The sequence below is a fragment of the Oncorhynchus kisutch genome, linkage group LG27 (genome assembly GCF_002021735.2).
Source record: "Oncorhynchus kisutch isolate 150728-3 linkage group LG27, Okis_V2, whole genome shotgun sequence".
In the NCBI taxonomy this organism is placed as follows: Eukaryota; Metazoa; Chordata; class Actinopteri; order Salmoniformes; family Salmonidae; genus Oncorhynchus; species Oncorhynchus kisutch.
Genome location: NC_034200.2, coordinates 33,170,296 through 33,194,240, shown reverse-complemented (window position 1 = coordinate 33,194,240; position 23,945 = coordinate 33,170,296). Strand labels below are relative to the sequence as shown.

Genomic DNA, 23,945 nt, shown 5'->3' with positions numbered 1-23,945 from the left:
TATTTTAAAAAGTTACACTATTTGTGAAAGGGGGAAGTTCACAAATTCACACATTCAAATGTCTTGAATCTTCTAACAAGAAATAAGTCAGTTCTCACTCCTGTGATTCTATTCAACACATTGCATTAAGCACATTGTACTACCTGTTGAGGTTCTGGACCTTGTGCCAGGAGAGTTTGGCCTCCAGCTGGCGATGGGCCAAGGCTATGACTCTGAACCCCTGCCTGGTGTAAAACTCCAAGGTCTCTGTGAAGCTCTCTGGTACTAGAGTAAGAGAAAATAATAATTAATTGGGTTATAGTCTTATTAGCCAGCAAGCATGTTCATGTAAATGTGTAAGCCTGTCTTGACAGTGTACATACAGGCGGGGTACTGGAATAGAAGTACATGTTCTGGCAAACTGCTGCCTGGAAAGACTGAATAAAGGTCTAACTAACTTGTGTCCTCTGCGCAGAGGCTGGCCACAACCTCTGGCGCCCCCTTGAGGTAGGCGTCCATGCGCTTCTCCCCCAGCTTCCGGACCACCACACTCATCCTCTGTAGAGCCGAAGAGAAAGGAAACTGGCGGACGATCCCAATCTCATAGGACAACTGAGAGACCGACAGCACAAGATCAAACAAAATCCCTTCAACCGTTCAACTTTTCCCATTCATAAACAAATCCATTCACATACAAATCAATATTCAGGAAAGAAAAGAAAGATGCATTTGAAAAAGCCCTCAGCGCTTACCGTCAGCTCAGACAGCTCCTAAAAACACAAAGGAGAAAAGAAGGTTTAAAGAACATAGTTAAGGTATATCTACCAGATATTGAGATGTAGCAAGGTAGGAGAGAGCATACTATGGATACTGTACCATGTTTTGTGCTAGATTGACTTCCTGGTTGACCTCTGGGAGCACCTGTTTGGGTGGCCGCACCACGGTGGGCATTATGGGATTGTGGAGGGCTGTTTCTTCCTCTGTTGGCTCCTCTAGAATCTGAACACGACAAACATTGGTGTTAAACAACATTAGTGACCCATTTGAAACCTGGCAGCCCCTTCTGACAGGCTAAACATGATTTAGACAGGTAACCCGGGGTCCAGTCTGCCATCTTGCCAAGGCAACGATGTAATATTGCTGAATGTAGAAACAGTCTGGCACCAGTGGTAGGGATTTTGTGCTTATGTTAGCATGTCGGGGTGGCAGATAGCCGAGTGGTTAGACCATTGGACTAGTAACCGGAAGGTTGCAAGATCGAATCCCTGAGCTAACAAGGTCAAAATCTGTCGTTCTGCCCCTGAACAAGGCAGTTAACCCACTGTTCCTAGGCTGTCAATGAAAGTAAGAATTTGTTCTTAACTGACTTAAATAAAGGTCAAATATATATATATATATATATGTTTATTTTTTATTTTTATGTAGCATCTTCCAGCTATTCTGTTACCATAGCTCTGTTACCATAGCTCTGTTACCATAGCTCTAACAGAAAGAATCCCACTGCTGCCACTAACTGTCAAAATGTTTTGTGTTGTTGTCATGACATACAAAGATATGAAGAATGTGTCAGAGCATGTTTCAGTCAGCAACAGTACATATACAAGTTGGAACATTTCCTGTGTAATACCAGTATGTGTAACACATTACTACAGTATTATTACAGAAATGCAGTTAGCGTGTAGCATTGTTAGCATAACTACACTGAACAAGTGTACGAGAGATTATCATTCCAATGTTGTCTTGGACCCTCTTTTTCCACAACTCTTCATTGGAATCCCCATTGACTTGGCTACACTGAATAACAATATAAAACACAACATGCAACAATTTCAAACATTTTACTGAGTTACAGTTCATGTAAAGAAATCGGTCAATTGAAATAAATTCATTAGGGCCTAATCTATGGATGTCACATGACTGGGAATAAATTCATTAGGGCCTAATCAATGGATTTCACATGACTGGGAATAAATTCATTAGGGCCTAATCTATGGATTTCACATGACTGGGAATAAATTCATTAGGGTCTAATCTATGTATTTCACATGACTGGGAATAAATTCATTAGGTCCTAATCTATGTATTTCACATGACTGGGAATAAATTCATTAGGTCCTAATCTATGTATTTCACATGACTGGGAATAAATTCATTAGGTCCTAATCTATGTATTTCACATGACTGGGAATAAATTCATTAGGGCCTAATCTATGTATTTCACATGACTGGGAATAAATTCATTAGGTCCTAATCTATGTATTTCACATGACTGGGAATAAATTCATTAGGTCCTAATCTATGTATTTCACATGACTGGGAATAAATTCATTAGGGCCTAATCTATGTATTTCACATGACTGGGAATAAATTCATTAGGTCCTAATCTATGTATTTCACATGACTGGGAATAAATTCATTAGGGCCTAATCTATGTATTTCACATGACTGGGAATAAATTCATTAGGTCCTAATCTATGTATTTCACATGACTGGGAATAAATTCATTAGGGCCTAATCTATGTATTTCACATGACTGGGAATAAATTCATTAGGGCCTAATCTATGTATTTCACATGACTGGGAATAAATTCATTAGGGCCTAATCTATGTATTTCACATGACTGGGAATAAATTCATTAGGTCCTAATCTATGTATTTCACATGACTGGGAATAAATTCATTAGGTCCTAATCTATGTATTTCACATGACTGGGAATAAATTCATTAGGGCCTAATCTATGTATTTCACATGACTGGGAATAAATTCATTAGGTCCTAATCTATGTATTTCACATGACTGGGAATAAATTCATTAGGGCCTAATCTATGTATTTCACATGACTGGGAATAAATTCATTAGGTCCTAATCTATGTATTTCACATGACTGGGAATAAATTCATTAGGTCCTAATCTATGTATTTCACATGACTGGGAATAAATTCATTAGGGCCTAATCTATGTATTTCACATGACTGGGAATAAATTCATTAGGTCCTAATCTATGTATTTCACATGACTGGGAATAAATTCATTAGGGCCTAATCTATGTATTTCACATGACTGGGAATAAATTCATTAGGTCCTAATCTATGTATTTCACATGACTGGGAATAAATTCATTAGGGCCTAATCTATGTATTTCACATGACTGGGAATAAATTCATTAGGGCCTAATCTATGTATTTCACATGACTGGGAATAAATTCATTAGGTCCTAATCTATGTATTTCACATGACTGGGAATAAATTCATTAGGGCCTAATCTATGGATTTCACATGACTGGGAATAAATTCATTAGGGCCTAATCTATGGATTTCACATGACTGGGAATAAATTCATTAGGGCCTAATCTATGTATTTCACATGACTGGGAATAAATTCATTAGGTCCTAATCTATGTATTTCACATGACTGGGAATAAATTCATTAGGGCCTAATCTATGTATTTCACATGACTGGGAATAAATTCATTAGGTCCTAATCTATGTATTTCACATGACTGGGAATAAATTCATTAGGGCCTAATCTATGTATTTCACATGACTGGGAATAAATTCATTAGGTCCTAATCTATGTATTTCACATGACTGGGAATAAATTCATTAGGTCCTAATCTATGTATTTCACATGACTGGGAATAAATTCATTAGGTCCTAATCTATGTATTTCACATGACTGGGAATAAATTCATTAGGGCCTAATCTATGTATTTCACATGACTGGGAATAAATTCATTAGGTCCTAATCTATGTATTTCACATGACTGGGAATAAATTCATTAGGGCCTAATCTATGGATTTCACATGACTGGGAATAAATTCATTAGGTCCTAATCTATGTATTTCACATGACTGGGAATAAATTCATTAGGGCCTAATCTATGGATTTCACATGACTGGGAATAAATTCATTAGGGCCTAATCTATGGATTTCACATGACTGGGAATAAATTCATTAGGGCCTAATCTATGGATTTCACATGACTGGGAATAAATTCATTAGGGCCTAATCTATGGATTTCACATGACTGGGAATAAATTCATTAGGGCCTAATCTATGGATTTCACATGACTGGGAATAAATTCATTAGGGCCTAATCTATGGATTTCACATGACTGGGAATAAATTCATTAGGGCCTAATCTATGGATTTCACATGACTGGGAATAAATTCATTAGGGCCTAATCTATGGATTTCACATGACTGGGAATAAATTCATTAGGGCCTAATCTATGGATTTCACATGACTGGGAATTCAGATATGCATCTGTGGGTCACAGATACTTTTTTTAAAAAGGTAGGGGCGTGGATCAGAAAACCAGTCAGTATCTGGTGTGACCACCATTTGCCTAATGCAGCGTGACACATATCCTTCACATAGAGCTGATCAGGCTGTTGATTGAGGCCTATGGAATGTTGTCCCACACCTCTTCAATGGCTGTGCAAAGTTGCTGGATATTGGTGGGAACTGGAACACGCTGTCGTACACGTCGATCCAGAGCATCCCAAACACGCTCAATGGGTGACATGTCTGGTGAGTATGCACACCATGGGAGAACTGGGATATTTTCACTTCCAGGAATTGTGTACAGATCCTTGTGACATGGGGCTGTGCATTATCATGCTGAAACATGAGGTGATGGTGGTGGATGAATGGCGTGACAATGGGCCTCAGGATCTCGTCACAGTAGCTCTGTGCATTCAAATTGCCATCAATAAAATACCATAACCCCACCGCCACCATAGGGCGCTCTGTTCACAACGTTGACATCAGAAAACTGCTCGCCCACACGATGCCATACACCGCTGTCTGCCATCTACCCAGTACAGTTAAAACCAGGATTCATCCATGAAAAGCACACTTCTCCAGAGTGTCAGTGGCCATCGAAGGTGAGCATTTGCCCACTGAAGTTGGTTACGACGCAATCAGATCAAGACCCTGTTGAGGACGACGAGCACACAGATAAGCTTCCCTGAGCCAGTTTCTGACAGTTTGTGCAGAAATCCTTCGATTGTGCAAACCCACAGTTTCATCACCTGTCCGGGTGGCTGGTCTCAGACTATGTTACAGGTAAAGAAGCCGGGTGTGGAGGTCCTGGGCTGGCGTGGTTAAACGTGGTCTGGGGTTTAGAGGGCGGTTGGACATACTGCCAAATTCTCTAAAACGACGTTGGAAGCGGCTTATGGTAGAGAAATTAACATTCAATTATCTGGTAAGAGGTCTGGTGGATATTCCTGCAGTCAGCATGCCAATTGCACGCTCCCTAAAAACTTGAGACATTAGTGGCGTTGTGTGGGACAAAACTGCACATTTTAGAATGGCCTTTTATTGCCTCCAACACGAGGTGCACCTGTGTAATGATCATGCTGTTTAATGAGCTTCTTGAAATTGTACGTATACTTCCGCTCCCCCTCTCTGGCACTCGTTGTCACCAGTTGACTTATTATCACGCACACCTGCAACCATAGTTACGCACCCCTGTGCCTCTGGACTCCTCACCTGGAATCCATCACTTCTATGATAACCTCCCCTATATCTGTCACTCCCTTTGGTTCATTCCCCAGGCAGTATTAGTTTTGTTTCTCATGTTCAGACGCTACTCTTGTTTTGTATTGTTCCATGTTTTTTGTATTATTAAATTCACCCCCTGTACTTGCTTCCTGACTCCCAGTGTCTGCATTACACCACATCTGTCAGGTGGATGGATTATCTTGGCAAAGGAGAAATGCTCACAAACAGGGATGTAAACTAATTTGTGCACAACATTTGAATGACATTAACATTTGAGCTCACAAACAGCTTTTTGTGCGTATGGAACATTTCTGGGATCTTTTATTTCAGCTCATGAATCATGGGACCAACACTTTACATGTTGTGTTTATAATTTTCTTCAGTATATAACAGAAACTACTGTAGGTTACAATATCCACACAGGAACAGAGACAGCGTTGGAAAAAAAACATTGCGACCGACTGACCCAGCCTGTAGCGTTGAACATCTTGAGGTCCATTGGGTCTCCGGAGAGTTCTCCCTCTAGCTTGGTCAGAGAGTGGCAGGTGGCCATGCAAGACACAAACGAGGACCTGACTAGTGTCTCATTGGCTGGGTCATCCTCTGGGGGAGAGAAACTGAGAGAAAGAGGTAGATTGAAAGCTGATCTAAGACCAATTTAGTGTTTTCCACCCATAGGGGGTTGCAGCTCAGTAAACGCGTGTAAATTGTGGGTTTCTGATTGAATAGCTTTAAAAAGGTAACTACAACATTATGTAAATGTGTAACTATCTCTATCTCTCTAAAATGACAATCTGCAGTTTGCTACATCAATTTTTGGCCCTACAAATTAATATGTACCCATTGATTGTTGAGGAATTTAAATTCAAAATACCTCATGAGCTTAGTTCAACTGCTGTACCCCATCAGAACCCAAAATATAAGCTTGTTTAACTCCAATGTGTGTAAACAAAGTAAATGTAAACAAACACTGTATAGCCTCTAAACATGGTTACAACTATCATTTTTGATATCATGGATGGTCAGTCTGCATCCATATCTGTCTATGAATTTGAAATTGGTTACATTTCTCCAGCCCCATCCCTCAGCTTCAGCTTTTTACCAAAACAGTGGTAGGCTTTGTTATTGTTTCAACTGCTGATTGCCCCTTTAACATAGTGGGGGTTTCACAAGGGGACTAGTGGGGTCACAGAGAAAGGACTGGGGGAAACAAAGGAGCTGTGGTATTCATCCACTGACTTCCCTATAACAATGGAGGGGTCAGAGACAGTAGATAACTGATACATGGTAGAAGAGAACATCGCTCCTTAGCCATGGTAGCCATGGTAGCCATGGTGAGAAACATGGACACCTCATATCCCTCCCATTCTCACCTGCCATTTTCAACTCTCTGGATCCCCCAAAGGTCCAAACCATCTTCAGTGAGAGTACCAGTCTGTGTGAGGAGCAGGACAGTTACACAGAAATATACTGTAGCTTCATTCTACAACTGTCTGCATTTCCTACTTGTGTGCTAGCTAAAGATTTCTGAATACTTTATTTTAAAATCACAGAATCATAGTTTTACGAAAACATACTACTAGATAGAGCAATATGTTTCACTAGTGATTATAACAGCCTGATACTTGGCATGAAGTTTTGATAGTTTGTGTTTCGGTGGCATAGTGGGTACCTTGTCGAAGCAGACAAGGCATAGTGGGTACCTTGTTGATGCAGACAAGGCATAGTGGGTACCTTGTCGAAGCAGACAAGGCATAGTGGGTACCTTGTCGAAGCAGACAAGGCATAGTGGGTACCTTGTCGAAGCAGACGAGGTTGAGTTGGCCACAGATGTTGATCCTCTGGGGACTGATGCAGAAGATACCCACACGTTTCAGCCGGCGCTGGGCATAGACGATGCCAGCTGTCATGGCTGCAGGCAGCGCCGGGGGCACCGTGATGGTGATAATGTCCAGAGATTCAACCACTATGGTTTTGGCTGGAACCTGTTCAAAGAGAAGAGAAGAACCTTCTAATAAGTTTGGCTGGAACCTGGACATGGAAAATACTCAATGAAATGGACAAACTGCAGACAGGGAAACAACACTATTGCTGGACTTAACTGTCTCCATACTGATATTTTTCTATTTTACTATGAGACGGTCATATTCTTCCAAAAAAGAGAATTGGTTGGGAATGGACCATGCATGTTTAAATAATGGTCAATTCATACATTGTCAGAGGACTATTTTCACTCATTTAATACTAAGCCAAAAACACAGGATGGATACTACACATTGATTGTGGAGTGGGTAGGTGTGCTCTTTGAGTACTAGTGAAAAAATAACTACACAAATGCAATCTGTTTTCAATGCCTGAACAGACAAACTGCAAAGTGCAGTACCTGGTTTATGATGCTGAGGACGATGGTGTAGATGAAGCCAATGCCGGCCACTCCCACCAGACAGAGCAGGAAGAGATAGGCATCTCTGTACAGCTTGAAGTCAGTGGGCTTGGGGTACAGGATGGAGCGCACCAGCTGGCCCTTCTCTGTGCTGAAACCTGACAGACAACAAATAACAAATAACCTAAATAGCATTTGAATTGATGAGCTGCAGAGTGCCATATTACCCCTTTAATTGAGTACATTTATCTCACATCCCAGTGGAAGCTGGGAGCCCATCCTCACCATGTCTCTCTCCACTGTTGTATTCAGGGAAGGTTGGTTTAAAACTGAATGCACACAAACACTTTGAGCTAGACCTATAATAACTTTACAGCCCTGTATAGGTCAGTTAACCTAGAGTTGGGGGCCCATGCACTAATAGACATATGCTATATTTAAGCAATAAGGTATTATACCACAACTAAGGGCTGTTCTTAAGCATGACGCAACGTGGAGTGCCTGGATACAGCCCTTATATACCACAATACCAGCCCTTATATACCACATATACCATATGCCAATATACCACAACTAAGGGCTGTTCTTAAGCATGACGCAACGTGGAGTGCCTGGATACAGCCCTTAGCCGTGGTATATTGGCCATATACCACAAACCCCAGAGGTGCCTTATTGCTATTTTAAACTGGTTACCAACGTAATTGGAGCAGTAATTTTTTGTTGTTGTCATACCTGTGGTATACGGTCTGATATACCACTGCTGTCAGCCAATCAGTATTCAGGGCTCGAACCACTCAGTTTATAATAGGTAATAAATGTGTATTAGGTGTATTAAGGTCAATGAAAAACAGCTCTATAACAGAAGACTGGAAACAATAAGTGGTCTCACCAGTCCTGACCACCACGGCCTTGACCAGTTCCCCGGTGTAGAAGCGGGTCTGAATGATGTGAGTGCCACAGAACAGTGTGTGTCTCTTGTGTTCCTCTATGCTATAGACGCCAGCCCCATCTTCTCCTGAGCTGGGTAGGCTGGTCTTGGTGACAGGCACACTCTCACCTGCAGAGGACCAATAGAAAGATATTATAGGTACACATAACCTGATTACACTACAATGGAACCATAGCAGCTTTTATTATGGCATATGGGGCCTGTTTTCCGGACCCAGATTATAGCTAGTCCTGAACCGAAAAGCACTTTCAAATTAGTTTTCCCATTGAGCATGGTTTTTAGTCCAGGACAAGGCTTAATCTGGGTCCGGGAAACTGGCCCACAGTGTTCAAATTAAAGGATGAACATTTTATAGTCACCTGTCAGCATGCTCTCGTTGACGATGCAGTTTCCATGAACCAGCACGGCGTCACAGGGCATGATCATTCCATTGGACGGGATGACGATGACATCACCGGGGACCAGCTCTGTGGACATGGCCTCCTCGACATCTGTGTTCAACACAACACCACAGGGGTATACTACAAAGCAGGAGCCAGCTAACTGTGATTAACAACCAGAAATAACTATGGATTTTCTGCTTCATTAAGAAAGCTAAACTAAATAAATAAAAAAGTTCTATAATAATATTTAGGCAAGTTAGTTGGCTAACTCCTTGTTCCGGTTTGTAGTATACCCCTCTGGTCAGATGGCGAACCCATAACAAGCAGCATAGTCCATAAGGAGGACTTGTTTTTCCTTCACAATCAACAAAAAATGTAAATAAATAAATAAAAAGATGTAATAAAAGATGTAGGATGAAATTATATCCATTATCAAATCATCATCAAGTACACATTGTCAATGTAATACTTCAAAAGTGTAACCGAAACAATGGAAAGGAGGAAGTCACTAATAAAATGCAATAATAGATTAATAATAATGAATACACTACATTAATCTCTATAGAGCCAGTCTTAGCAGGCCTGTTACATACCTAGAGTCCCTCTGCACACTGAGACACGTACAATACTGTGTGTCGCCACCATGTCATGCAGCATGATGTATTGCTGTAAGCAGAGAAAAAGGGGATCCATTAAAAGAAACACAAGCTAAACAACACAGAAGTCATCTATTAAAAACAACAACAAAAATATGTTTTAAGTGAGAATAGGTTTGTACCCGAAAAAAGAAAATTCACGAGCACCACAATGCCTTTTCGACCCATTCTCTACCAAGGTTTTCCAGCACACAGCTTTGACCTACTACAGTAGCTATGTTGCTATTATACTTCAAACTATGTGTAGGCAGGTTGCTTAGGATTCAACCCCCCCCCCCCCCCCCCCATTCTGTCATTGCCAAGGAACGAGTAACATTTAACTTCGATAACTCAGATTGAGAGGCAACATGGCTGCCACTTCCGCTACATGAAGAAGTGCTTAGTCTAGGACGACCACCCACCTTCTTGACGGTGTACAGCGAGGTAGCTATGGATATGACAGACATGAAGACTATGGCAGCGGCGTAGTAGTAATACTGTTCAATGCTCCACAGAATCACGCTGAAGAGCTGGAATATGTAGAACGGATTCAGGACCTGAGGATGAAAGAATTAATATGGGGGAAAAAAGTGGGAAATTATTGAGCTAGTTTCATCCTATGCAGTTTTATTGTCAAATGTATGATTGTTTTATTGTCAATTTATCCCATTATAATTTTAGATAATGGATTGTTATTATCAGATGAGTCATTGGAAAATAAGCAGTGTTTACTCTAAGGCAGTGGTTCCCAACTCCGTCCTTGGGTATCAACAACAGTACATATTTTTATTGTAGCCCCGGACAAGCACACCTGATTCACCTTGTCAACTAATCATCAGGCCCTCAATGAGTTGACTCAGGTACGTTTGTCTGGGGGGCTACAACACAACTATGTGTGCTGTTGGGTGTAATTCGAGGACTTGAGTTGGGAACCACTGCTCTAAGGTACAGTAGTTATTCCTAGCCATGTGACCTGACCCGTAAAAACTCTGGGGCCTAGTTGAAGACTATAAATAGGCTCCAGGGTTTTTCCAGGTCAGCTGATCAAGAAAAACTCCAGGTCATACTTGTTGTTGTGTGAGAGAAGATGTATCCAGTAACCTACCTCTTTTATGAGTAGCTTGAACACAGATGGCACCTTAACTGCTATCTCATTCACTTCAAAGAACAGTCTCCTGTTGAAACCGGATTGAAAACCATTAGCATTTTTGCCAGCTTTCTCACACGCCAAAGGGCCAAAGTGTTCAAACACCGGTATGCACTGGATGCTTGTGCGGACTAGCCAGTCTTAGCTGTACATTCAGAGATAAATTCCAACATTCAAAAGAGCCGTTGGGCCAAATAAGATTCAAGAACCGGTGGTGTGTGCAATAGTGCCTGTAGGAACAGGGATTATTATGCCTATGTGCAAGGGAGAGGTGCAGAAGAGGAGGCTGGTGGGAGGAGCTATAGGAGGAAGGGGCTCATTGTAATGGCTGGAATGGAATAAATGGAAAGGTATCAAACATATGGAAACCACGTTTGACTCCGCTCCTTTCATGCCATTTTGGCCATTACAATGAGCATGTCCTCCTATAGCTCCTCCCACTGGTCTCTTCTTATGTACTGTGTATGGAAGTAGAGGGTTGTGGGTAATGTAGGCTACCTGTAGTCCTGAAGTAGTTTGCTGAGACCAGAGCTGTGGTCAGTGTGGATGCTGGAACAAGTCACCCTGACATCCTCCAAACCTCTAGAAGAGCAGCACACACAGTCACCTCCATGGTAATACTGTATACTTACCACCTTTCATATAAGGATGATAGAGAATGTCCATGTTTTAAAAGTAGCTGGACAATTACACATGTATGGGGGTTACTGAAGTCTTATGTAATGTGATTTTGCAATAGGGCTCTTACTTAAACACTTCAAAATTCTGAAGCAGATCATTCCAGTAGTATTTTGTGCTGTGGTGGGTGAAGTAGCAAACCTGATAGAAAGAGAGATGTAGTCAGAACACCAAGCAATGTTCAGAAATCAACCGAGAGGGCTTTGGATCTGTATCCATCACTTCATGCGTCTCAATAATCTTGGATACCTTCCTCCCCTCGTGTCCTTTCCTCCAGGACCACAGATCTGTACATTTCACCCATCACTTGTCTTGAAGGAAAGGACATGAAGGGAGAGAGCCATTCAAGACAACTGGGACACTGTTTGTTAATGAATATCAGAGGCCATTGCCTTACCTGAACTGGCTGGATATGGATGTATTTTCCCTGAAGCTCATCTTGGAGGGCACTGAAGGAGTGTATACTGTCCCCATTAGGTATGTGCAGAGGGCTTAGGAGATCGACACCGTCAAAGGGTCTCTTTCCAGGAGCTAGCATCACATGTACCTTGGCCCGGAACCATCTCCTAAACTCGTCCTGTTAGAATTTAACCAATGTCAAGTCATTTCCAGTTAACATTGTCCCCAGGATAAATTGCGCACAGCACATGGACTTCGAGCTTGGGGAGGATGTGAATACCATCCATTTGATGCTGTAAGACAGTGATATTAGTGATTAAGCAGACTGACTCTTCAGTAGAGAATTGGTTATTGTAAATTACAATTTGTAATGTAGTCTCAAGCCAATGTTATCTTATATATATATATATATACACACACACTACCGTTTAAAAGTTTGTGGTCACTTAGAAATGTTCTTGTTTTTGAAAGAATAACACATTTGTTCATTAAAATAACATCCAGCTTCCAGCTTTATACGTACTATATAGTTTTTACAGACGCAATCTATTTGACAATAGTTGTATGTTGTTTGTTTTTAGTTCTGGCCTTCCTCTATTTCTGATGTTCATCCAGTTGTATTTGCTATATCTTTTTAACTGTGCTATTATTTCAAATTTTTACAGACACAGTATGTTTTACATTAGTTATCTTGTTATTAGTCCCACCCTTCAGCTCCATTCAATCCCTCTCATCTATCTCTTAACACCATCCACATTGGATTTCTATTTGCTATATATTTTTCATCTGTGCTGTGATGTTTCACAAAAGTTATGAACCTTTCTATTCTCACAGTTTCTACAGATTGTAAATTAAATAAATGTTTTTGCTAAAGGTTTTATTATATTATGGATCGATTGACTAGGACTTTTCAAATCACCCAATGAAAGGTTATCTTTGGTGAGTAAGATTAGTGTACCGTGGATCTTAGCAGCAGTGTCTGGGACTCCCTGATGAAGGGGGTCCGTGTGCAGGTCCCTCTCACTCCCCACTCAGGCAGCCAGTAGAGCACCAGAAACAGCAGCCCCCCAGTGCACACCGCCCCAACGGCCACCAGAACCATCTTCCAGGGGCACGGCCGGTAACCCCACACCTCCTATAGACACACAATGAGATTGTGGCACATGTTGGGTCAGAGAGCAAAATTTGGCTGTAACACCTCTTGGATGGAAGCTCAGCTACTCTAGCCCCTATCCCAGGCACTTCTTAAAGGATCCGCCCCCTTTTTTCCAATGTTCACCTAAAATGACATACCCAAATCTAAGGAAGTATTAGATCAATATTAGCTAGCTATATCATGCCACCTGCTATGCTATGCTAGCACAGCGGTAATCAGTATGGTATATATAAGGCTAAGCCTAGATGGCCTTTCACTATATATGCTTACACGTAGTATCCAGTCATCTCTGATCTACATAAAGACCCTAGCTGGGCCAGGGGTAAGATCTTAGGGTCTTGATGGAGTTATGGTTTTTGGACAGGCATGCATGATATGGTGTTTGTTCAGTCACTCACCATCTCGTCCTCCAGGCCCTGGTTGATGATCTTCACGTCTTTCTTCTCCATCCTGTCAGAAGTGTTTAAAGGTCCCACTGAAACAACAGGGAACATCTTACTCAGCGTCTTGGAACTGTTTGCCATTGTAAATATTCCTGTTTGGGTAGCATGTTGGATTTTGTCTCATTATGTTTGAATTGAAGCTGCGGTATTTTACTTGAAACGAAAGGATCCAAAAACCTGTTCTACCATGGCCCTATCACCTTTGCCTGTGGCAGTTTAGGCCCGGAATGCTGTCAAGCCATTTTTGACAAATGCGTGCATTTAATGTGCTATACATTGCAAGATGGCGCCGAGAGATGGCAGCTTCCCTTCAAGTCCTTAGGAAACTGTGCAGTATTTTTTCAATGTATTATTTATTACATTGTTGGCCCTGAAAACCTTAAGTGTTATTACATACAGCCGGGAAGAACTATTGGATATCAGAGACGTCAACTTACCAGCACAACCAACACTACGACCAGGAATACGACTTTCCCAAAGCGGATCACACAGTATTTGAACTGATTCCAGAGGCCGACCCAAAACGTCAGAGGAGAGGGTGCCGGAGCGGTCTTCTAGTGAGGCTTTGGATGCGCGCACACCACCCACCGCTTCCGAGTATATTACTAGCTAATGTCCAGTCCCTGGTTAACAAGGTAGATTAAATTATGGCAAGAGTTGCTTTCCAAAGAGATATCTGGGATTGTAACATACTCTGTTTCACGGGTGACATGGCTAGCTGGGGACACACTGTCGGAGTCCGTATAGCCAACAGGATTTTCCGTGCATTGCGCTGCCAGGAACAAACATCTCTCTGGTAAGAAGAAGGGCGGGGGTGTATGTTTCATAATTAACGACTCATGGTGTAATTGTAACAACATACAAGAACTCAAGTCCTTTTGTTCACCTGACCTTGAATTCCTCACAATAAAATGCCGACCGTATTATCTCCCAAGAGAACTCTCCTCGGTTATCGTCACAGCCGTGTATATCCCCCCGCAAGCGGATACCAAGACAGCCATCAAGGAACTTCACTGGACTTTATGCAAACTGGAAACCATATATTCTGAGGCTGCATTTCTTGTAGCTGGGGATTTTAACAAAGCTAATCTGAGAACAAGGCTACCTAAATTCTATCAGCATATCAATTGCAGTACACGAGTGAGTAACACACTCGACCACTGCTACTCTAACTTCTGCGATGCATACAAGCCCCCCCCCCCGCCCTACTTTTGTCAAATCCCCTCCCCTAGGCAGAAACTAAAACAGGAAGCACCCGTGCTTAGGTCTATCCAACGCTGGTCTGACCAATCGGATCCCACTCCTTCAAGATTGCTTCCATCACGTGGACTGGGATATGTTCCGGGTAGCCTCAGACAATAACATTGACGTATACACTGACTCGGTGAGTGAGTTTATAAGGAAGTGTATAGGAGATGTTGTACCCACTGTGACTGTTAAAACCTTCCCTAACCAGAAACCGTGGATTGACGGCAACATTCGCGCAAAACTGAAATCACGTACCACCACATTTAATCATGACAAGGCGACTGGAAACATGAACGAATACATACAGTGTAGTTATTCCCTCCTTAAGGCAATCAAACAATAAAACATCAGTATAGAGACAAAGTAGAGTCGCAATTCAACAGCTCAAATATGAGACGTATGTGGCAGGGTCTACAGACAATCACGGATTTCAAAAATAAAACCAGCCCCATCGCGGACGTTGACGTCTTGCTCCCAGATAGATTAAACAAATTACTTGTGCGCCTTGAGGACAATAGTTCCACCGACACGGCCCGCTAACATAGACTGTGGGCTCTCCTTCTCCCTGGCCGACGTGAATAAAACATTTAAACGTGTTAACCCTCGCAAGGCTGCCGGCCCAGACGTCATCCCTAGTCGCGTCCTCAGAGCATGAGCAGACCAGCTGGCTGGTGTGTTTACGGACATATTCAATCAATCCCTATCCCAGTCTGCTGTCCCTACCATTGTTCCTGCTCCCAAGAGAGCTAAATGACTAGCGTTGCAAAGTGTCGGAAACTTTACGATACATTTCCTGAATTTTTCTGGAAATCTTCTATGGGAAGTTAAGCCCTGGAATTTGTGGAATTTTGCTTAAATGAATCAAATCAGTTTGCTTATAACAGTGAACCATTTTTGTGGGATACACAAGGCAATTCTAGGTCTTGTGGCATATCTTGGTTAAACTATTCCCAATGCAATGGGATCGCAACCCTCTGCATGCACAGTGCATTATTCCATCACATGTGTAGTGTACTTTTCCCATCACATGTACAGCTGATTCTCAAGATCTTGCACACTAATGAGATGCTATTAAGCCCACACTACTACACTGTCTGAGCCAAGGACTACAAGTTTTGATTACAATACTGGGTGGAGTGAATATATTTTATGACATACATAATTTTTTTGTTAACGAGTAAATAGTAGCCTACAGCAAAGTGTGTTTAAATCATTTCTAACTTGTGGATTTTAGCATGCTTGAGCCTGCTAACTGAGGAGTGTTAATTCACCTGTTTCCATACATGTTTCATTTTAAAACATGTATCTTACAAAGGACTTGTTTTAATCTAATTGCTTAACTATTAATCTGCACATGGAATTGTATTTGTTTAAAAAAAAAAGTAATTTTCTTCTAATCTTTACAGGAAAATGCCATCTGATGTGTGGAGACATTTCACTGCAGCTAATGTAGAAGAAAAAGCTGTGTACATTTGCAAATACTGTTCCAAATCATATGTGAAAAATGCAACAAAGATGCAGAATCATCCGGTCAAGTGCATAAAGTGCTCACATCACACCCATTGTCTGCGCTGCTCATGAATTGAATCTGCACCTCAAGGACATCATGGCACTGAAAATAAAGGATACATTCTACAAGAAAGCCAAGGAAATGGTTAGGTATGTGAAGGGTCATCAAGTTATAGCAGCAATCTACCTCACCAAGCAAAGTGAGAAGAATAAGAGCACCACATTGAAGCTGCCAAGCAACACCCATTGGGGTGGTGTTGTCATCATCTTTGACAGTCTCCTGGAGGGGAAGGAGTCTCTTCAAGAACTGGCCATATCACAGTCTGCCGATATGGACAGCCCCATCAAGAGGATCCTCCTGGATAATGTATTTTGGGAGAGAGTGGTAAGCAGCCTGAAACCTATAGCAGTAGCCATTGCATGGATTGAGGGAGACAATGCCATCCTGTCTGATGTTCAGACTCTGCTTGCAGATGTAAGAGAATAAATCCGTACTGCCCTGCCCACTCCACTGTTGCTCCAAGCAGAGGAAACTGCAGTTCTGAAATACATCAAAAAGCGTGAAGACTACTACTGCCTGAAGCTCATACATGCCGCAGCGTACATATTGGACCCCAAGTATGCTGGCAAGAGCATCCTGTCTGGTGTAGAGATCAACAAGGTCATCACTACCGTGTCTCGCCACCTTGGCCTGGATGAGGACAAGGTTCTTGGCAGTCTGGGGAAGTACACTTCCAAGCAAGGGCTTTGTAATGGAGATGTAATATGGCAGTCGGCCAACATATCTCATCAGCCACCTGGTGGAAGGGACTTTCCCACCAGGCTCTTTCCCTGGTTGCCTCTATCATCCTCCAAATCCCACCAACATCAGTCGCGTCAGAGTGCAACTGGTCCTTGTTTGGGAACACACACACACCAAAGCACGCAACAGGCTGACCAATACAAGGGTTGAAAAAGTGGTCGCCATCTGGGCAAATTAGGCTTTTTGAGCCTGACAACGAGCCATCCTCAACGAGGTTGGACAGTGACAGGGAAGATGATGCCTCAGAGTCTGATGTTTAAGAGGTGGACATTGAGGACGTCCTGGGAGAAGACATGGAAGCCTGAGAGAAAGACAACCAAAACTTTAGTTTCTAGACCATCATTTTACAGATGCATGATGAAAACGTTTTTGGGAGATGCGATGGATCATTCAATATTCCCTTTCTTTTGTTGGTCAGTGAAATCATCCCATGTGAAGAGTCAACTAATTTAATTGAACTTCAATTCGTAACAATTTTTTCCTTTTATTTTCATTGAATCATTTGCAATTGTCTACTTATGATAAAAAGTAAAAGGTTTATGTTTCTGTCTCCATATTTATATGGAAAATATATCCAATGCAAAAAACATCTACATGTAAATGGTATTAATATTAATTCCCATATATTCCCATACATTCCCGTTAATTCCCACAGAAAGTTTCCACCTCTGAAGATACCCCAAAATCTGCAATCCTATAAATGACTGCCCCGTAGCAATCACTTCTGTCATCATGAAGTGCTTTGAGAGACGAGTCAAGGATCATATCACCTCCACCCTACCTGTCACTCTAGACCCACTCCAATTTGCTTAACGCCCAAATCGGTCCACAGACGTTGCAATCGCCATCACACTGCCCACTGCCCTAACCCATCTTGACAACAGGAATACCCATGTAAGAATAGGTACAGCTCAGCATTCAACACCATAGTACCCTCCAAGCTCATCATTAAGCTCGAGACCCTGGGTCTCGACATCGCCCTGTGCAACTGGGTCCTGGACTTCCTGACGGGCTGCCCCGCAGGTGGTGAAGGTAGGAAACAACATCTTCATTCCGCTGATCCTCAACACTGGGGCCTCAGAATGGTGCGTTCTCAGCCCTCTCCTGTACTCCCTGTTCACCCATGACTGTGTGGCCATGCACGCCTCCAACTCAATCATCAAGTTTGCAGACGACACTACACTGGTAGGCATGATTACCAACAACGACAAGACAGCCTACAGGGAGGAGGTGAGGGCCCTCGGAGTGTGGTTTCAGGAAAATAACCTCTCACGCAATGTAGGCAAAACAAACGAGATGATCGTGGACTTCAGGAAACAGCAAAGAGAGCACCCCCCTATCCATATCGACGCGACAGCAGTGGAGAAGGTTGAAAGTTTTAAGTTCCTTGGTGTATCACTGACAAACTGAAATGGTCCACGCACACAGACAGTGTGGTGAAGAAGGCGCAAGGGCGCCTCTTCAATCTCACGAGGCTGAAAAAAATTGGTCTTGCCACCAAAAACCCTCACTAACTGTTACAGGTGCACAATTGAGAGCATCCTGTCAGGCTGTATGACAACTGCCCCGCCCACAACCGCAGGGCTCTCCAGAGGGTGGTGCGATCTGCACAACGCATCACCGGGGGCAAACTACCTGCCCTCCATAACACCTACCACACCCGATGTCACAGGAAGGAAAAAAGATCATCAAGGACAATAAACACCCACGGCACTACCTGTTCACCCCGCTTCCATCCAGAAGGCGAGGTCAGTACAGGTGCATCAAAACTGGGACAGAGAGATTGACAAGGCATTCTGATTGGTAAACAGCCACCACTAGCACAGAGAGGCGGTTGCCTATCTACAGACTTGATATCATTGGCCTCTTTAATAAATGGAACACTAGTCACTTTAATGCCACTTTAAGAATGTTTACATATCTCGGGTTACTCATCTCATCTGTACTGTATCCTTCACTGTCTATTGCATCTTAGCCGCTCGGTCACTGCTCATCCATATATTTTATACTACTATGTTCTCATCCCATTCCTTCACTAGATTGTGTGTATTAGGTTTTGTTGTGGAATTGTTAGATATTAACTGTGAGATACTGTCGGATCTAGAAGCATAAGCATTTCTCCACACTCTCAATAGCATCTGCTAACCATGTGCATGTGACCAATAAAATTTGATTTGAATAACTAACATTATTGACTGACAAACTAATCTCAGACCTCCATTAAGAAAGGCTGTCAGCTCTTCAACCCTGTCTGTGTCAATAAAGACGAATGGGTTCAGGACACCCCCGCCTCGCTCTCAGAAAGCTAAACACCTTCTTTGCCCGTTTAGAGGAAAACAGAGCCGCCAACGTGGGCCACGCCGCTCACGAGGACTATGTGTATTCTCAATCTTTTGACACAACTGTCTTGTGAAGAGGGCACAACAAGTCCTCAACTGGCAGCTTCATTAAATAATACCCACAAAAAAACTAGCTCAACGTCAACAGTGAAGAGGCGACTCCAGGATGCTGGCCTTCTAGGCAGAGTTGCAAAGAAAAAGCCATGTCTCAGACTGGCCAATAAAAAGAAAAGATTAAGATGGGCAAAAGAACACAGACACCAGACAGAGGAACTCTACCCTAGAAAGCCAGCATCCCAGAGTCGCCTCTTCACTGTTGACGTTGAGACTGGTGTTTTGCGGGTACTATTTAATGAAGCTGCCAGTTGAAGACTTGTGAGGCGTCTGTTTCTCAAACTAGACACTAATGTACTTGTCCTCTTGCTCAGTTGTGCACCGGGGCCTCCCACTCCTCATTCTATTCTGGTTAGAGACAGTTTGCGCTGTTCTGTGAAGGAAGGAGTACACCGTGTTGTACCAGATCTTCAGTTTCTTGGCAATTTCTCACATGGAATAGCCTTAATTTCTTAGAACAAGAATAGACTGACGAGTTTCAGAAGAAAGATCTTTGTTTCTGGCCATTTTGAGCCCGTGATCGAACCCACAAATGCTGATGCTCCAGATACTCAACTAGTCTGAAGGCCAGTTTTTTATTGCTTTTTTAATCAGGACAAGTTTCCAGCTGTGCTAACATAATTACAAAAGGGTTTTCTAACGATCAATTATCCTTAAAATGATAAACTTGGATTAGCTAACAACGTGCCATTGGAACATAGGAGTGATGTTTGCTGATAATGGGCCTCTGTACGTCTATGAAGATATTACATTAAAAATCAGCTGTTTTCAGCTACAATAGTAATTTCAAACATTAACAATGTCTACAGTGTATTTCTGATCAATTTGATGTTATTTTAAAATGGACAAAAAATTTGCTTTTCTTTCAAAAACAAGGAAATGTCTAAGTTATCCCAAACTTTTGAACAGTAGTGTACATATATATTTATATTCCGGACTCTGACATTGCTCGTTGTGACATGTCTTCATTTCTTGTTCTTTCTTTTGTTTTTTTGTTGTTTTGGATTATGTGTATATTGTTATTGTATTGCTAGATATATTGCTGCATTGTTGGAGCTAGAAAGATGAGCATTTCACTGCACCTGCGATAACATCTGCAAAACGCTGTACGCGACCAATAAACTTAGATTTTCATAAAGTTGTTGCAGCTTGTAGATTTTGCATTCCATCAAGAAGAGGTTTTAAGTTGACGCCCTACTCCCTTAGACCAGAGGGAACATGGTTCAAGTAGGCTGGAGAGAGGTAATACAGTCTTAACCAATCACGATAGCAACAACAAAATCATATAGTTGGTGTGAAGAGGACATGTAAAATGAGAGCACTTTTGGTGTAAACATTCTGACAGTGATAAGGGTGTTTTCCCTAGCTTCTTTACATTTAGTTGATGATTAGTCAGCTCTTCTTTACAGACGCCAACTACCAACAATAAAGGCAGGCTTTTGGCAGTGGAAGAAGCTTGAAAGAATGTAAACACACTACTTAAGTTATTTTCACCTTCGTCCTTACTAAAAGCTGGTGATCTGACTCTTCTGTTTGGTCATTTCATTTAATCAACATTAAGCATTTCTACTTAAATAGTGGACCATTCTGTATCAAAAGCATTGCTAACTATATTTTAAGGCTGGATGTGCTCAATGTCGGTCTATTTCAAACAGTAACACATTACAATACAGTAATAGCCTGTATGGCAGAGCTAAGGAGAAAATTACTCCAAACGTCACTTAAAATGGTGATCCGTGTGAATCGTGACTACATTTTTGTGTAATTTACGATTCACAGTCAGAACATTATCAAATACACTGTATAAAGCCCCTTTTACACCCGCCATTGTCAGTCCAAGTGCTTTACAGATACCCAGCCTAAAACCCCATAGAGCAAGCAATACAGAAGCAGAAGCACATGGACAGGAAGAACTCCCTAGTTGGCAGGAACATACAGTAGGAAGAAACCTAAAGAGGAACCAGGCACCGAGGGGTGGTCAGCCCTCTAAGGGCTTTTCCGGATAGAGATTTAATTTAAAGAAATGTTAAACATTTTATTTAACCTTTATTAAACTAGGCAAGTCACTTAAGAACAAAATCCTATTTACAATGACGGCCTACCCTGGCCAAACCCGGACAACGCTGGGCCTCCCAATCACGTCCGGATGTGTTACATCCTGGATATGAACCAGGGACTGTAGTGATGCCTCTGAGCACTGAGATGCTGTGCCTTAGACCGTTGAGTACATGTGGCCATTAAGGCCAGATTGCTTTTCAAGATGTTCAAACATTCATAGATGACCAACAGGGACAGATAATAACCATAATGGCTATAGAGGGTGCAAACTTTTCACAACCCTTAACTTTAAGGTCGGGTTAGGGTTCTAAGTATATAGCCTACAAAAGAAGGGGATCTTTGGCCGGTAAGGTTTTGTTCATTTGCCTATTATAAGTTACGTGAACATGCAATGGATAACTGATCAAAAACCATGTCTACTACCCTGATTTGATAAGAGATGGACTTCCAACTTTATTTCACCAGTTAAAGTAATAGATGGGTAATTCCACCAATTTGGTGTAACTTGGTCAAAAAAAAACATTTGTTAACATTCTGTCATAAAGAACCCATGTTCAACTTTACATGATAAGGTTAAAATTTTTAAAATGACGAGAGTAAGTGCCAAATAAAGTAACAGGGATGATGATTTCTTCTTAAAGAAGCCAGAAATCCCCTTGTGACAGGGGGAATGAAAACTTGTTGTGTGCAACAGGGAGTGGCAATTGAATGCAGGCGTCACAAAAAAATGAAACTGTTGAAACATTTCTAGCCTGTGAATCTATAGGTTACAGGGTTGATATTTTATGCTCGACCCACTCAGTTTTCCACCACAAAACACCAGTCCATTGACAAAAAGAGTAGAACCAGTGTTTACTCTATGATTTCACTATTAGATGTTTCTTTTGAAAACAATATTGTATATATATATTTTTTTTATTTAACCTTTATTTAACTCGGTTAAGAACAAATTCTTATTTACAACGATGGCCTAGGAACAGTGAGTTAACTGCCTTGTTCAGGGGAAGAGGAAGGAATAGCTTCACCATATTAAAATGACAGTTCAGTTCACCTAACAGGGTTGACCTTAAAATGAGGGACAGACGTAAATGAACGACTAATCACATGAAATGAATAATAAATCTTCAGAAATTACTTTGTCAGAGCAATAAAATAGCATGCTTTACAATGATGGTGAACATGGAGAAAGTTGGGGATTCAAATCTTCCTAGAAGTGACAGAGGGTTGGGGGAACAAGCCTTTATTCATATAAAAATATATATTTTCTTGAATTATCCATGAGGTCTATAATAAAGGGCACTTCATTTAATATAACAGGCTTGGTGCACAAGTTGTACTTAAAATATCAAAGAGACGCAAAAGGCACTCTTTTCGTGGAACGACCCAGCAGTGATGGTGGTCTACTACGTTACAGTAGGAGATAATACCAACCACTTTAAATCTAGCTGTAACTTTCCCTAGCTATTGTACACACCAGTCACTGTTAGGGGCAAAATTGTTTATTTTTGTGGCTATTATTTAAAATAGTTTCAAGTAAAATAATAAACATTATCATCGTAATTTCTAGACAATTTGTCATCTATTTTAAATACTCATTCAATAAAGTATTTGAAAGTCCACACATGGTAAATACTGAGTTTAGATAAATATTTACCATTAGGTTACTTCACTACTGGTATATCCCACACAAGAAAAGTTAGAGCTTTCTGGATTCCTTGCACGACAGTTTGAGTGTAACGTTATCTGTTCAAACATTCCCCCATAGTACATGCTACAGTTGTAACGTTGTAACAGGGCTGTATGACGTAAGACAACATGTTTTTATCTCGCTGGGTCTTGTTATATGTTCGATATTTTTTATTTATTTATAAACATTTAAAATACTCACCAGAACCCTCTGGCCTCTTACTATCAGAAATCACTCATATTGCGGGAAAAATACGGATTCAGAATTTCACCGCGCACAATGTCTTCTACAATTTATGTGGCCTGTAAAGTGTCCACAGAAAGGGCGCGTGTGCAATATTGACAATGTGCTGTGGTATATTCCATGCGCATACAAGACCGTCCGAAACTGGTTCATTCACGACCATTGAGGAGGAAGTGAAAAACAGGACGTGAGGACACATTTTGCGTACGCCTATTTTCTCTCATTATCTTATTCTTTCCTATCGCCGTCAAACCCCCCTGTGATAGTTAAAACCAGACG

At 41.6% G+C, this 23,945-nt stretch overlaps 1 protein-coding gene across 3 annotated transcripts in view; it reads right to left on the bottom strand.

The window, feature by feature from the left end:
* LOC109872169 (probable cation-transporting ATPase 13A3) overlaps positions 1-23,945 on the bottom strand; it is a 41,828-nt gene extending 17,883 nt beyond the window's left edge. For all 3 annotated transcript variants that reach the window (XM_020463293.2, XM_020463294.2, XM_031806809.1), the window contains exons 1-19: positions 23,625-23,945; positions 13,622-13,698; positions 13,026-13,202; positions 12,066-12,245; positions 11,739-11,809; positions 11,489-11,572; positions 10,949-11,018; positions 10,266-10,400; positions 9,802-9,874; positions 9,185-9,316; positions 8,766-8,933; positions 7,877-8,034; positions 7,290-7,478; positions 6,867-6,928; positions 5,960-6,110; positions 856-978; positions 732-749; positions 438-591; positions 144-264 (exon numbers count right to left, since the gene is read on the bottom strand). In XM_020463293.2, the coding sequence (XP_020318882.1) occupies positions 144-264; positions 438-591; positions 732-749; positions 856-978; positions 5,960-6,110; positions 6,867-6,928; positions 7,290-7,478; positions 7,877-8,034; positions 8,766-8,933; positions 9,185-9,316; positions 9,802-9,874; positions 10,266-10,400; positions 10,949-11,018; positions 11,489-11,572; positions 11,739-11,809; positions 12,066-12,245; positions 13,026-13,202; positions 13,622-13,672 (2,117 nt within the window). In that variant the 5' untranslated portion in view covers positions 13,673-13,698; positions 23,625-23,945. The remainder of the gene's footprint in view (positions 1-143; positions 265-437; positions 592-731; positions 750-855; positions 979-5,959; positions 6,111-6,866; positions 6,929-7,289; positions 7,479-7,876; positions 8,035-8,765; positions 8,934-9,184; positions 9,317-9,801; positions 9,875-10,265; positions 10,401-10,948; positions 11,019-11,488; positions 11,573-11,738; positions 11,810-12,065; positions 12,246-13,025; positions 13,203-13,621; positions 13,699-23,624) is intronic.